The sequence below is a fragment of the Lampris incognitus genome, chromosome 18 (assembly GCF_029633865.1).
Source record: "Lampris incognitus isolate fLamInc1 chromosome 18, fLamInc1.hap2, whole genome shotgun sequence".
Lineage (NCBI taxonomy): Eukaryota > Metazoa > Chordata > Actinopteri > Lampriformes > Lampridae > Lampris > Lampris incognitus.
The window spans coordinates 35,473,761-35,489,638 of NC_079228.1; the positions used below are offsets into that span (position 1 = coordinate 35,473,761).

General features: G+C 45.5%; 1 protein-coding gene across 1 annotated transcript; it reads left to right on the forward strand.

Moving 5' to 3' along the window:
* Positions 1–394: 394 nt before the first annotated feature.
* Positions 395–13,029, forward strand: cct3 (chaperonin containing TCP1, subunit 3 (gamma)). The gene is made up of 14 exons (XM_056298260.1): positions 395–498; positions 2,592–2,653; positions 3,860–3,910; positions 4,008–4,070; positions 5,048–5,144; positions 5,646–5,763; positions 7,158–7,344; positions 9,587–9,736; positions 10,022–10,154; positions 10,291–10,372; positions 10,479–10,659; positions 10,797–11,042; positions 11,267–11,398; positions 12,078–13,029. Exons 1-14 carry the CDS (start codon positions 471–473, stop codon positions 12,174–12,176), a joined length of 1,629 nt encoding a protein of 542 aa, XP_056154235.1. The 5' UTR covers positions 395–470; the 3' UTR covers positions 12,177–13,029.
* The last annotated feature ends 2,849 nt before the right edge of the window (positions 13,030–15,878 follow it).

A 15,878-nucleotide genomic window follows, 5' to 3' on the forward strand; every position in this document is an offset into this window, starting at 1 on the left:
TGTTTCTCAACCCAGTCCTCAAGGGACCTCTATCCTGCAGATTTTCATTGTAACCCTGCATAGGTAGCCCCGCTTGTACTTACTCGACCAATCATCTCGCAGCACTTAATTATGCAAGGTGTGCAACGTCTGACAAAATTCATTGCTGATTGGTTGAATAACTACAAACAGGTACCTATTCAGGGTTGCAAAGACAATATGCAGGATAGGGGGTCCTTGAGGACTGGGTTGAGAAACACTGTATAGATTATAGGTCACTGATTAGGTAGAGAGAAGCCGATTGGCTATTACCATAAAAGGGTGTGCGGTTAGGGTAATTTATCCAATTGGTAGAGTTCATTATACCGTCATTCCTGTCCTCGCTGTCTATTGGCCGAGACAGCCGCTGTGTCCCGCCCCTTCCAGCTTCCCCTCCTTCTCGTGCCTCCCAGAACGTTCCAAGACGCCGTTGTCCCGCACGCGTTGTCAAAATGATGGGCCAACAGGTTTTAGTGCTCAGTAAGTAAACAAAATCCGTCTTTTATACGCCAGATGTGACGTGTGTGATGGGAAACGCGCAATTCGTTGTGTTTTTGTCTCGTAATATGTGAACACACAGCGTTAGCGGTTACCAGCGGCTAGCCAGCTACAAAGCACGCGCTTCCCCCCCCCCCGCCCGTCACTAGACAAACCGGCAGCTGCTAGCTAGCATGCTACCCTGGCTGGTTAGCCCGGCAGCTGCTAGCTAGAATGCTACCCTGGCTGGTTAGCCCGGCAGCTGCCTAGATAACGTTTAGCATGCTTGAATTGTTAGCATGTTGGGCTAGCTTGACTGCCGGTACTAGCGGTGCGCTAACTGCCCCCGGTGCCGTGACGGGTTCCGGGGTTTTGTCTCCGCGCAGATCGTGCAGGTCGTATATACGACGTATAGTCGTGTGTAGAATGAATTGATGAAATTATTCCAGCTTGGGGGGTCCCCCCCCCCCAAATCACGGCAGTACTAGCGAGCATGCTCCTTTGGCCGGCTAGCTAGGGCAACGTTCTGGTCCATTAATCCTCCGTTTGATTAAACCGTCGCCAATGTTAATGTTACTCTTGAGTCTTGGGACAAATGAAACGTTATATCTGCGCTGTATATGGAGAAAAAACTGCTGTAACATTTCTTTTTGTCATCAGCTGGTCTGACGGTTGTTCATTATGGCTGTCAAATGAGCAAGTCATCCTCCACATCACCAGGGCTGGTTGTCAAGTTATTGCATTGAAAAGCATAGAAAGCTTGTATACAGATCATAGCACCCACTCTTACCAAGACTAGCTGGTTTTTTTAAAGCCTTTGTTGGACAGCCACACCCACATTGTACCTACTGCGATGGGTGGATGGGACTTGTGCACCACAGCAGGATGATACACCACATCAGAACAAGAACACGAAAAGTAGAGTAGAGTATGCCAACTTCTGGTGAACAGCCACTTTGTTGCATGGTATATTCTATAGTGTATATTTGACATAAAACATGAAAAGTATAATTGTGCGAACGAGCCAACAAGTTACACTAATAAAGGAAACCATTACTTGTATAAGAAACAGGTGAAATCAGGAGGATTTGCCCGTTCCTCACCGATGAGACGACACAGGTGCTCATCCAGGCTCTGGTCATCTCCCGGCTGGACTACGGCAACTCCCTCCTTGCTGGCGCCCCGGCGTCGGTCCATCAGACCTCTGGAACTTGTTCAGAAAACTGCAGCTCGTCTGGTGTTCAACCGCCCTAAGTTCTCCCACACAACTCCCCTTCTCATGTCCCTACACTGGCTCCTAGTAGCTGCTCGCATCCAGTTTAAGACTCTGGTGCTAGCCTACAGGGCAGTGAAAGGAACAGCTCCTCCCTATCTCCAGGCCATGGTCAAGCCCTACACCCCTGCCGGACCACTTCGCTCTGCTGCCTCGGGACGCCTGGTTGCCCCGTCGCTCAGAGGCCCCTGCTGCCGATCGACCCGGTCACGGCTCTGTTCTGTCCTGACCCCACAGTGGTGGAATGAACGCCCCACTGATGTCAGGATAGTGGAGTCGCTGCCCATGTTGCGGCGCAGGTGGAAAACTCACCTCTTCAAGAACTATTACCGTTACTTGTTCTTAGCACTTAGCGTATTCACTCATTTAAAAAAAAAAAATCTCTTTCTCGCGCTTTTACTTCAGCACTGGTTTTGCTCTTAGATGCTTGTTTAGAGAGAAGATGCACTTCTGACCTCTGATGACTAGTAGTTCTCCTGGTTTCCTACATTAAATGCACTTATTGTAAGTTGCTTTGGATAAAAGCATCGGCTAAATGACTGTAATGTAATGAAAGTGGGAAATGCTTATAGAGCCACAGCTGGCCCTGTAGTAGTTTGTAGGGACTAGCACTGCACCTCATTAAGTTGCGTGTTCATTCATAATAAGCTTCAAATCCACTTCATGATCCATATATATCAGCCCAACTCCCTCTCTTTCTGTAGACCTTAAGTTATGGTTGAAACTTCTCAAAGATGATGCTAAAATGAACCTGATGTGCTGTGAACACATTTTGTCTGGATTCAATTCTGTGACTGATGCCCTTTGTCTTTTCCCCATTCAGATCAAAATATAAAAAGAGAGTCTGGACGCAAGGTACAGACTGGCAACATTAACGCTGCTAAGGTGAGTCTGTCAGTCACTGCAGAGTAGACTCCCAACAGTCAGACACATTATGTATACATTGATTTGTTGTATTTAACCCCGGCTGTGTGTGTGCACTGTTACAGTCTGTTTTGGGCTTGTTCAGAGAACCTTGATGTTTTACCAGTTCTCACTATGGCTGAATGATTTGGGAAAATAATTGCGATATTTTTGGTTGTTTTTTTTTTAGACCAATATTGCGATTACGATTTTTTTTTTCAAAGTTCATTATCTTCTGTGTTCTCCACTAAACACAGCAATAAATCACTCTATAGTATGACCAACACAACAGTCAACATATAAACTGCTCTTTCCTGTAGGCCAGGCCTACATGTTATGACATGAGATGAATTGATATGAATAACATCCATCCATTATCCAAACCGCTTATCCTGCTGTCAGGGTCACGGGGCTGCTGGAGCCTATCCCAGCAGTCATTGGGTGGCAGGCTCATTTTAACTATTTAATTGTAAAAAGAAAGACCTTCAATCACAGAATATTGACTGATTGATTTTAACTTCAAGCCTTATAAACGTAATATAATTATCACGACTTTTTAATAAAATCTGAAAAAGGAACAACAAAGCACTGCAGAACGGGCCTGGTGTGAACATTAATATGAAAATAAATACGAATCTTACTGATCTCCAGTCAGTAACAAATCACACAAAGTAAAGTGCAGAAATATAAAAAAATAACAAATCTGTGGCTCTACCACTCTAAAAATATTTAGATAACTCAAAGTCGTCGTAATAAACATGTAATATATAAACATGTGGATTGCAGTTTTAATGAAATCCAAAAAGAAAAACACTGTGAGCATTGCTATCTTACTGATATCCAGTCAGTTACAGTAACAAACCAGGACACATACTCGCATCCGGCTTCCCACCTGCAGACATGGCCAGTTGTGTCTGTAGGGACGCCCGACCAAGCCGGAGGTAACACAGGGATTCGAACCGGCGATCCCTGTGTTGGTAGGCAACGGAATAGACCACGACGCTACCTGGACAGCCATATTCTTTGAATATTTTACCATGATGAAACTTGGTAACTTTAGTGGTCTATAGAGGGCTTTGATTTTATTGTAAAGTTATGATTTCCTGTTTTCTCTGTTTGGGGTACTCGCTGGATTTAACATATCACATCCTGTACACAGCTCACATGCCGTATCTGTCTGTGTTTCAGACCATAGCAGATGTCATCAGGACTTGCCTTGGCCCCCGGGCCATGATGAAGGTGAGATAGCTGTCTGGTTAGTCCACCATCCGTTCAGGCAAAACAGTCCTGTAGTATTGTCTAATGTGTACGTCTTTGTGTTGGTGTGTGTCTACAGATGCTGTTGGATCCAATGGGAGGAATTGTGATGACCAACGATGGCAACGCCATTCTGAGAGAGGTGAGAAAAATGACCCGTCACTGCAAACAGGATGAAAAAATAATGGTAAACGGAGGAGTTCTGTCTGTTGGTAATAAAAAGCAAATGAGTGAAGAGAGGACTTACGCATAATAAAATGCCACCTTGCACACTGACATCACATGACAACCATTATGTCAAATAACTTCTTAATTTTATCAATATTGATGTTGTATGATAGAAAAAAGAAGCAAGTTTCAATACTCCAGTGACAGTAGTATTTAATACATTTACATTTAGAAGCATTGTAAGACATAATGTTAAGTAATTATCGTCAAACATTTTCAGGGGACATCAGTGTGGTCTGACCTAAGCAATGACATACTGGCGAAACTGGGAGTTGGACATTTAAAGCTGATGGAGAAAAAAAAAACAACAAATTTAAACATGGAAAATAAATCGTAAAAAAAGTTAATTCTGGAAACGATGCTTGCAGTGGAAGAGGTGACGTATCGATATAGGTTATGTATAAAGTGCGTTGGAAGAAGAATCTTGAAGGCGGTTGGTTTTGCTTGAATGGTTTAATAACTGCAGTCTTCTCGTTACCTGGGCAAAGTTAAACTGTATAAATGTCTAAATCCTGTCAAAGGAAACTCCTGGTTGCTATTGGGGAGGGTTCAGTTAGTTTGTTCAAAGCTACAATCCTTCGAACATAGATGCAAACCTCTTGTGAGATATTCTATCCCTGGTTTACAATAGCTAATCTACTAATGTCCTTGTCATTGTGGCTTTTGTTGTTCATATAAGTAAAACTCAGCTTCAGCCAGGTTTGTTCCTTACACGACAGCACCCGTGACTCGTTCATTTGGAATGGCGCTCAAACAACACTCACCTTACCAACACCGACATAGGACACACACTGTTCAACACAAATAACAATCTTCAGGACTGTAGATTTAAAGATGGCCTAAGATTTAGATGGAGACATAACTACAGACTGTTCTCCATTATACTAACAGATCCAGGTTCAGCACCCTGCTGCCAAGTCTATGATTGAGATCAGTCGCACCCAGGATGAGGAGGTGGGAGACGGGACCACATCAGTCATTATCCTGGGTAAGAACAGATGGACGAGAGATGATAATTAGATGCATTTATCAGAATCTAATTTTGATTTAGATGCAACATAAAGAATAATTGTGATTTTTACAACTTGAAAAAAAACAGAATTTTCCTTTTAAGGTTGTTGGTTTGTGTGAATGAGTAGATAGATGTTGATTGGTTTTGATTTATTCTTTTTTCAATGGATTTGCTATCCTTCCCTGCACAAGCCTAAAGGCCTGATCCCTGAACTTTCCATATTCACTTTTCTAATGTTGCTCTTCTGTTAGAGCTGTCCTCCATGATAATTCTCTCTCATGTCTGTCATCCATAATCATTATCTTATGTTTATGGACTATCCTAAAAGTTGACCTGTCACTTCATGATGACCATTCCATTGACTGTGATCTATTGACTGAAATGTGTTCTGCTGTTAAACTCAGTCAGGCGTTTCCCTCAGTTGAACCATCTCTGATTACTTCTGATTACTGTGTGTGTGTCTATGTGTGCATGTAGCCGGGGAGATGTTGTCAGTTGCGGAGCAGTTTCTGGAGCAGCAGATGCACCCCACCATCATCATCAGTGCCTACAGACAGGCTCTGGAGGACATGGTGGACGCACTCAAAGACGCCAGGTAAATGGACATGTCCACATTGAGCCTGGTTTATTAAGACTCGTTGTCACCATCCAACCACATCATGTTGGTTCCTGGTATTGATTTTTACCAGTGGTTTGAAGGTCGATTAGACTGAAAACACAATGCACAATAAATACCAGAAAGTTGAATCAGTTCATCAGTGCTGTGATTGCAACTATTCCCCAATCCTCTATGAATGGCCATCGTAACTCTAGTTAATGGTCATGGCAGTTTGCATATGAAACTGATAGTTGGATGCGGTCATTATGCAACTGTGCTGTTTATAAGGGTGGGGATACCTGCAGCCAGTTGAGACTGAAGAGGTCACTTAGGTGAGTGATTAACTGAGTTGGGTTTCTCTCAATAAACATGTCCAGATGAACTGGTCAACTTTCTGTGTCTTACTCAGTGGCACTCAGAGGCTCAAGATATACACTGATGAGCCAAAACATTCTGACCACTTGCCTAATATGCTGTTGGTCCTCCATGTGCCGCCAAAACAGCGTCGACCTACCAAGAGATGGACTCTACAGAACTCTGAAAGTGTCCTGTGGTATTTGGCTCCAAATCATTCTCCGCTGATCCTCCTTTTAAGTTGCATAGTGGAACTGTCGTGGATCGGACTTGTTGGCCCAGCACGTCCCGCAGATGCTCAGTCGGATTGAGATCTGGAAAATTTGGGGGCAGGGCAACACCATGAACACGTTATGTTCCTCAAAACATTCCTGAACAACGTGTGCAGTGTGGCGGGGTGCATTATCCTGCTGAAAGAGGCCACTGGATTCTTTCTCTGTCAGCCTCCCTAGTCTACAGGAATCTCTCCCTCATGCCCTGGTTAACATTAGTGTGTCTGCGTTGTGTTATGGGTGAGAGTGTGTTGTGGGAGAACAACGGAGCCGGGTTCTCTTACTCCGGTAGAGAGTTTTATTTCCTTGACAATGGAACTAAGCAGCCATCACAGGTCTAGGAACCTTGCAAGATGATGCAATATGTATGAAAGTACCATGTCCTGTGGAGCATACTGTCAAGCTATGGCTGCCCTGACAAACACATCAGAATGTTGAGGCTTCTACAAATGTTAGACTGACTTTTTCCTTAATGAAAATGAGATGATCTAAATGAAATTTTACCATAAATACTCACATTTCATCGTAGCACCTTTTATTTATCTATCTATTTATTGTAAAGGTACATTTGTTTCATCTTCATCTTGGAAAAGACAAACCTTTGTCCTTGACAAAGGTCCTGCTGATTTGAACAAACAGTCTTAATCCATCCACCCAAACAGGGGACATTATGCCGGAACAGGGGTTTGAACCCAAGGCTGCTCTCCTCTTTAGTTGTCCTGTAGACGCTAATCTGTCTGTCACACATCCTGTCCTCTCCCTCAGTACTCCAGTGGACCCCAATGATCGCAACATGATGCTGAAAATAATTAACTCGGCCATCAACACCAAGGCACTGAGCCGCTGGTCCGAGCTGGCCTGTAACATCGCCCTGGACGCCGTGAAGACTGTGGAGCTGGAGGAGAATGGACGCAAGGAGATCGACATCAAGAAGTACGCCAAGGTGGAAAAGGTAAGACCTTATTCCGTTTCTGGTTTAATGTGGCTGACAAATCTTAAGATGGAACCGGTCTATGGCATCTTTGTGCATTTGCAGTAACAATTAAAATCTTGGTTTCAAAATTTAGAATAACACAAACTGTGTTCTAGGCACTGCTCTAGCGCCTCCTCTGGTCGGTCACGGCGCCTGTTCGGGGGGGGGGGGTAGTGTGAGCCTCCCACGTGCTACGTCCCCCTGGTGAAACTCCTCACTGTCAGGTGAAAAGAAGCGGCTGGTGACTCCACATGTATCGGAGGAGGCATGTGGTAGTCTGCAGCCCTCCCTGGATCGGCAGAGGGGGTGGAGCAACGACCGGGACGGCTTGAAAGCGTGGGGTAGTTGGCCGGGTACAATTGGGGAGGAAGGGGGGGTTAGCACTATGAGACTCAACATTAAGTTACATCATTATGACCATCGGCTACCTATATAACGAAAATGGAGGGAGTCTGTCTGTATGTATGTATCTCTGTCTGTCTATGTGGAGAAATAAGGGACGCTCCCGATCTCCCTGCCCCCTGCCGCCGGGCATCCAGTACACACGGTTTGAAGTGCTTTTACTGCAAGACAAAATAACAGAAGCACTGAAATTACAAGTGTAACAAAGATATTATACTTTGTAATAATGGTTGGTTTGACACAAACAAGACTTAAACATCACAAGCACAACATTGTGTCCATCCCAAACAAAGCGACTGAGGGTGCTGTTTGTAACTGTACAAGGCAACCACTGAGTTATGAGTTAGGCCTAATGGCAACAATGATAACATGACGTTGACGTGCAATCTCACTCAGCACGCAGAGCTTGTGGGTCTCCACTGAAATTCAACTTCTACACGCCGCTTGTGTAACTTGTTTGACTTTACCAGATGTGTTATTCTCGGCTCTTTGGAGACCTAGTGTGTATATGAAACATGTACGAAAATATGGGACGAATTGCGTCCCTTACTGATTGAATATGGGACGCAGCATTTTATTTTCCAGTACAGGAGGACCCCGTATTATAAGGGACGGGATTTTCTCGACGACCATTCATCTGATCAACTTCGCACTTGGGTGGGGGTGGGGGTGGTGAGGACCCGAGGAACTGACGTGTCGGGTGCGAAATTGCTTGGATGAGCGGTTCTCGAGAAAGCGACAAACGGTTAATTTTTCAGTGAAGTTATTCATGATAAATTCTGCTTCTTCACTTCCTGCGGAGTCAGTGAGCAGAAACATGAACAGTACAACTCTTCCATTGCAACCCACATTGTGGTGGGAGGGGGAATTACACCCATATTCCTCTGTTCATCTGGACACAACGTTTCGTAGGAGAAACGTTTCAGGACTCATCTAAGTGACATCTTCAGTCTCGGGTGACTGCAGGTACCCCTACCCTTACAAACAACACAGTGTCCTCACCTGACTGCAGGTACCCCCACCCTTATAAACAACACAGTGTCCTCACCTGGCTGCAGCTACCCCCACCCTTATAAACAACACAGTGGCATAACAACCAAAACAGTTGCGTCACAGTCGAAACCAGCTGTCAGTTTGATACATAAATCATCGTGTACTATTCACAGAGGATTGGAGAATAGCTGCAATTGCAGCGTTGTCAGATGGTGACAGATGTACTCTTAGCCCCCCCCCCCTCTCGGTACAGGGATGGTCGTTCCCTCTTCACATAGATGGCCTCATTGACTTCCCGTTCAAACCAGCGTTTCCCTATCAAGGATGTGCACATACTCATCCTTGAAAGATTCCGATAATCATGAAAATGCTGAATATCGGATCCGATAATCAGCCAGGCCGATCGGTCGACCATTATTGTATACGTACATCTCTTTGTGCTGTCCAGCTGCTTAAGTATGGGAGCCTTCCACCAAGAGACTGATGAGCATTTCATGTTGAACCTCTCATTTATCTGACAGCACTTCCCTTAGCCATGTGGGTTTTTTTTTTTTTAACAAGGCTGCTCTACCAAGCAATAGAAGATGAGGTATTTTCACTGAGGGACTTTTTTATGCGAGGAGGTGCTCAAAGGTCTGTTTCAGGGGTCATGAGTGGTTGTCGTTGTCTGTCAACACTGAGCTGCACTGAAACAAATCCCTCTCGGTTCTTTTGCTGATGTGGCAGGAAAGGATCTTGATCTTGTTTGATGGTGGAGAAGATGTTGATTGGGCCTTCATATCTGTGTGTGTGTGTGTCCGTGTGTGTGTGTGTGTGTCCGTCCTAGGTCCCGGGCGGTATCATTGAGGACTCGTGTGTGTTGCGGGGGGTGATGGTGAATAAGGACGTGACCCATCCCAGAATGAGACGAATGATCAAGGAACCTCGCATCATTCTTCTGGACTGTTCACTGGAATACAAGAAAGGAGAGAGCCAGGTACACACACACACACACACACACAGAGGACTGTTCTCTGAAGGAGGAGAGAGGATGGTGTCTTGGTGTCCATCAGCTCAGTGATATTTGTGTGAATTTTTTCAAATAAACAGATCAGTAGGAAGTGTGTTTATGTCGGACAGTGATCATAATGTGTGTGTTGTAGTATTTAGAGATCAGTGGAGAGTATAAGATGTTTAATTAGAAAATACTTGTAATGATAGTCTGTGTGTTACAGACAAACATAGATCAGCAGAGAGGTGTGTGTGCGTCTGTGTGTTACAGACAGATATAGAGATCAGCAGAGAGGAAGACTTCGCCAGGATTCTGCAAATGGAGGAAGAGTACATCCAGCAGATCTGTGAGGACATCATCAGACTGAAACCTGACCTGGTCTTTACAGAGAAGGGGATATCAGGTACAGACACACACACACTGACAACACACGTTGAGGATCTTCACAAAAGGGAGTCCCAGTTACAGAGTTGGATGGATAGATATCATCGAACTGAATCTTTCTCTTTGCCTGTCTCTTTCTGTCTGTCTATCTCTAGATCTTGCACAGCACTATCTGATGAAGGCTAACATCACAGCCATACGCCGTGTCAGGAAGACTGACAACAACCGCATCGCAAGGTTAACAACACTCAACACAGTATTACCCATCTACTGATCTCTCACTAAGGGCGTGTGGGGCTGGTATTAATAGTATTTCTTCTCTCTTGCTCTCACATTCTCTCAGGGCATGTGGGGCTCGTATTGCCAGCCGTACAGATGAGCTGCGTGAGGAAGACGTTGGTACAGGTGCGGGGCTGTTCGAGGTGAAGAAGATTGGTGATGAGTATTTTGCCTTTGTCACGGAGTGTAAAGACCCCAAAGCATGCACCATCCTCCTGAGAGGAGCCAGCAAGGAGATCCTGGCGGTAAGACAGTCAGGAGGCATAGCCTTGCTCGTCTTTCTGTGACATCACCGTGTTGCTGTTACAGGATTAAATGTCACCATGACTCAGGACTGTCTCTTTCTGTCCGTCTCACCACCTGTCTTATCTTTCCTTCTCAGGAGGTAGAGAGGAACCTGCAGGATGCCATGCAGGTGTGTCGTAATGTGCTATTGGACCCGTTCCTCCTGCCAGGCGGGGGTGCTGTAGAGATGGCGGTGTCTAAACGTCTGACGGAGCGCTCCAGGGCTCTGACGGGGGTCGAACAGTGGCCGTACCGTGCTGTGGCCCAGGCCCTGGAGGTTATCCCCAGAACCCTGATCCAGAACTGTGGAGCCTCCACCATCAGGGTTCTAACCTCACTGAGGGTAAGGGTGTATGTGTGGGTGTGTCCTTTAGTAGACTGGTTCTCTGTTCAGGGTGTTCTCCTGAAAAGAAATGACAAATAAAATGTTCCTGATTCCTGCCTTCTTCCTATGCAGTGTATGCTGGGATAATGAAGAACGAGAATAAAAGGGTAGTGGTCAGTGGGACGTAAATGAATGAAGTTTTGTGTGAGTTGTCTTTTTAAGGAAATGTTTTGTGTTTCCAGGCCAAACACACTCAGGAAAACAGCACCTCCTGGGGGGTGAACGGCGAGACAGGCACGCTAGAAGACATGACAGCCCTGGGCATCTGGGAGCCTCTGGCTGTCAAAGCCCAGACGTACAAGACCGCTGTGGAGGTTAGAGCTCTTTCTACTGCAGACAGTGAACCATGTGCCATGGAGTGCCAAGACTGCCCAGGTTTTCATTTCAACCCAGCATCACACCAGCTGACCAGTCCTCCTGTCTGGATTTAAGTGTATTGATCAGTGAAATCAGCTGGTGTCATTACGGACCGGAAAGAGAGCCTGAATACACATGAACCTCCATGGCACAGAAGTATCACTGGTCTACAGTCTGTCTGTCTGCTGCAGGGTTCCCGTGTGTCCTGGAGAACCTGGAAGTTTATAGACCAGCTTTTCTGTCATAGAAACCACCTGAAAAATTATAAAATGGGTGAAATATCCTGGAAATACTGTTGAGGTCATTTATTGTGGTCGTTTGTCATGTTCGGCTATGAAATTGTATTTGTAGCAGCTGAGATGAGACATCAGTGTGTGAAGTTTGGGCGGTGTGTTCAGTGGCACGGTCCATTTAGAGACTGAGACTTCCACTGATGGACTGCCATATTACTCAGTATTAACTGTCAGCAATGCCTGTCATGGGTATCCAAGCAAAAAGATAGTCATGAAAAATGATTTCCTAAAAATCTGAGTGGGAACCTTGTACTGTTTTTCTGTTGTCTACAAAATGAAATGAAACATACTATTCTCTCCATCTTCCCCATCTGTCTGTCTGTCTCTCTCTGTCTCTCCTCAGACGGCCATCTTGCTGCTGCGTATTGATGACATTGTCTCTGGTCACAAGAAGAAGAAAGGCGATGATGAGCAGATGGGCAGAGGGCAGGGAGCGGAGTAGAGGGTTAGGAAGGCGGAGAGAGGGGAGCGATGGAACAATGGGAGGAAGAGGACTAAAGGAAAGTTAAACACTCCCACTAGTTCTGATTCAATTTAAAGCTGAAACACACACACACATACACTACTGGTACTGGACTGGTGTGTGTGTGTGTGTGTGTGTGCGTGCGTGCGTGTCTGTGTGTGTGTGTGTGTGTGTGTGTTTATGTGTGTGAGGGAAAGAGGGAGAGTGATGTGCTCGTGGGACCAGAAGTTATTTAGCTAATTGTTACTGGGCAGACTCCCAGTTTACTGGTAATAAATGAGTAGCAAAACCCAATGTTTTTTGGTCAAACAGACTCTCCTTCTCTCATGGACGATTGGTTTGTTCTGTCTCACTTTGCTTCTCTATGATCCAGGCCATCAGTAACTCGGCTCCTGAATCAGCTGCTTCCTTAACTCCTATAAAGCTCCATTAAACTCTGTTTTGGAGCTGTTAGCGCTCCAGAGTATTACTGTCAATGACTATTATAACTTAAAGGACAATGGGCTTCAGTCGTGCCATGGAGAGTCTTGTGTAAATTGGTTTTCCTTCTAACCCATCACTACAGTAGCTGATTTGACTGGTCAACTCACCTTCAACCAGCAGCTGGTCAAGTGTTGGAACGGAAAGAAAGAAAAGCTGCACACACGGTCCTTCACAGCACATGATTGAAGGCCATTGATATAGGGGTTATCAGAGGTTAAAGGTCAGAAATATTTGTATGCGAAGTTTGTTCCATTCATTTGTCCATTCCTCTCTCTCTCTTGTCTCACCCTCCCAATCAGAAGTTGTGTTGCCCACTCTGTTCTGTTTCTGGATGTCAATAAAATTAGGAGCGTTAACTTTGTGTTTGTTGCTTATTATATTATGGTAAGTGGATGGTCTGGTAGGTTGACGAAGGTGTCAGTCATCAGACAGTGATTGGCTGCTTGGTTCTCATGCTGTCTGCTTTCTGTTTTTGTCCCTTTTCTCTTAAAATAAGTAAATGGGTGAGTGAGTAGAGGCGCATCTGGTTGAGGGTTCTATCCAGCTATCTGTCAGGTCTACACTAAATGCAGCTTGCACCCTGACCTCAGAATAATTCATGTGCACGGTGCTGTCTTCATGTGCAGACTGAAGCATTCAGTTAACATGTATTGGTACTGGGTGCATGGGGACTGTCTGGCCAGTAGAAGTGGTTATTTAAAAAAACAAAAACAATCATCAACCATAAACATGTCTCTCTTTTGGTAGTGCAGACAGGGTCCGCTAGTAAATTATATGGAAGAACTTGGGTGCGAAACCTCTAGGGATGATTCTGGTGTCAGATCTGTGGTGGCGCAACGCTATTCAGGAATCGGGAATACTTTTTTGCCGTTTCATTTCATGCACTTGTGCACACGAAATGAAACGGAACACCGTTGCCCACAGCGGTGCAACGCCAAGACAAAAACACACCCAAAACTACAAGACCTTAACATCATAACGTTGTACTTAACATCAGCCAAACTTGCTGTGTTTGGGATGAAAAGGCCTTTTTTTTTTTCTTTAGATTTGGGACAGCTCACTCGCCTGGCGGATCTTAACAGCTCCCCCTAGCATAAGCTCGGTTTCCCTCGGTAGCCTTTCTCTGACCTTTTTTTGTCCTCCACTCCAAAAACTATCTGGTCCCGGATCATGGAGTCTTTCAGTGTAGCAAAGTTGCATAACTGCTTCTAGCTTCGGCTCAGTCGGAAAGCCGTCAAAAGGCTCACGTTGCTGCACACGTGAATGTGAAATGCATATCTCTCGTATGTTTCACCCTCCTTGAAATATGTATTCACCACAGCCATCTCCATCCTTCTCGCAAAATCCACCACCATCTGTCCTTCCGTTTTTCTCTCCTTGCCACCATACCTACCCATCACCTCTGTTCCCTTCACCACATGCCCACTGAAGTCCGCTCCAATCACCGCTCTCTCCTCCTTGAGTACCCTCTCCACCACTTCATCCAACTCACTGCAGAATTCCTCTTTCTCCTCCATCTCACACCCAACTTGCGGGGCATATGCACTGATAACATTCAGCAATACACCTTCAATTTCCAGCTTCATACTCATCACTCTGTCTGACACTCTTCACCTCCAGCACACTCTTGACATACTCTTCCTTCAGAATTACCCCTACCCCATTTCTCCTCCCATTCGCACCATGGTAGAAGAGTTTGAACCCTCCTGCGATGCTCCTGGCCTTACGCCCCTTCCACCTGGTCTCTTGCACACACAGTATATCTACCTTCCTTCTCTCCATCATATCAGCCAGCTCTCTCCCTTTACCAGTCATAGTGCCAACAGTCAAAGTTCTGACTCTCACCTCCACACTCCTACCCTTCCTCTTCTCTCGCTGTCTCTGGACATGCCTTCCCCTTCTCCTCCTTCACCCAACAGTAGCATAGTTTCCACCGGCACCCTGCTGGCCAACAGTACCGGTGGCGGTCGTCGGTAACCCGGGCCCGAACTGATCCGGTATGGACATCTTATTTATGATCCGCATATTTGATTTGGGAAAGATTTTATGCCGGATGCCCTTCCTGACCCAACCCTCCTCATTTATCCGAGCTTGGGAATGCGCTGGCTTGTGCATCCTCAGTGGCTGGGTTACTTTTTTGTACTCGGGACTTTAGCTGAAAAATGCACAGAAGGACAGAAAGAATTGCACTGTGTATTTATTGATTTGGAGAAGTCATATGACGGAGAGAGGAGTTGTGGTATTGTCTGAGAGCGAAGGGGGTGGCAGAAAATGACATCAGCATAATTCAGGACATGTACAGGGACTGTAAGACCGTAGTTCGGTGTGCAGTGGGAACAAACGAAGCGAGTTTGAGGTAAAGGTAGGACTGCATCAAGGATCGGCATTGAGCCCTTTCCTGTTTGGGATACTGATGGACAGAACATCTATATACATTATACACATATAGTATATACATCTAACATCTATATACATTTATAGCGCTTTTCTAGACACCCAAAGCGCTTCACATTGAAGGTGGTAACTCACTTCAACCACCACCAGTGTGTAGCGCCCACCTGGGTGATGCACGGCAGCCATTTTTCGCCAGAACGCAAAAAAAAGCATCAAACATCAAAACATCAAAGCATGATGTTTGCTGATGACATCGTGCCAGCAAACGAGGACAAGGGGAGGTTGGAGAGAGATCTTGAATATTGGAGAGAGACGCTCGAGGTTAGAGGACTAAAGATCGGCAGAACAAATAAGCAAGTAGAAAGTCCAGGGATTGACTTTAGAAGGAGAAGATGTCCCAGAAGTTAATGGATTCAAGTACTTAGGGTGGACAATACAGACAGAAGGCGGTGGTAAGAAGGAAGTCAAGAAAAGGACACAACCTGGGTGGAATTCATGGAGAAAGGTAGCTGGAGTACTCTCTGACTAAAGAATGCCGTTGAGGGTAAAGGGAAAAGTATACAAATCGATGCCTAGGCCTGCCATGCTCTGGGTGTGGTATGGTGTGGTATGGTATGGTGTGTGGGGTGGTGTGGTATGCTATGGTGTGGGATGGTGTGGTATGGTGTGGTATGGGATGGTGTGGGATGGTGTGGTGTGGGATGCTGTGGGATGCTGTGGGATGGTATAGTGTGGTATGGTATGGTGTGAGATGGTATGGTGTGGGATGGGGTGGTATGGGATGGGATGGTGTGGTATGGTATA

Bases quoted from the DNA above. Each gene is read 5' to 3' on its own strand.
- cct3 (XM_056298260.1), top strand. From the start codon at position 471: ATGATGGGCCAACAGGTTTTAGTGCTCA. The intron at 499-2,591 runs GTAAGTAAACAA...TTCCCCATTCAG, and splicing joins CCAACAGGTTTTAGTGCTCA to ATCAAAATATAAAAAGAGAG. The intron at 11,043-11,266 runs GTAAGGGTGTAT...TTGTGTTTCCAG, and splicing joins GGGTTCTAACCTCACTGAGG to GCCAAACACACTCAGGAAAA.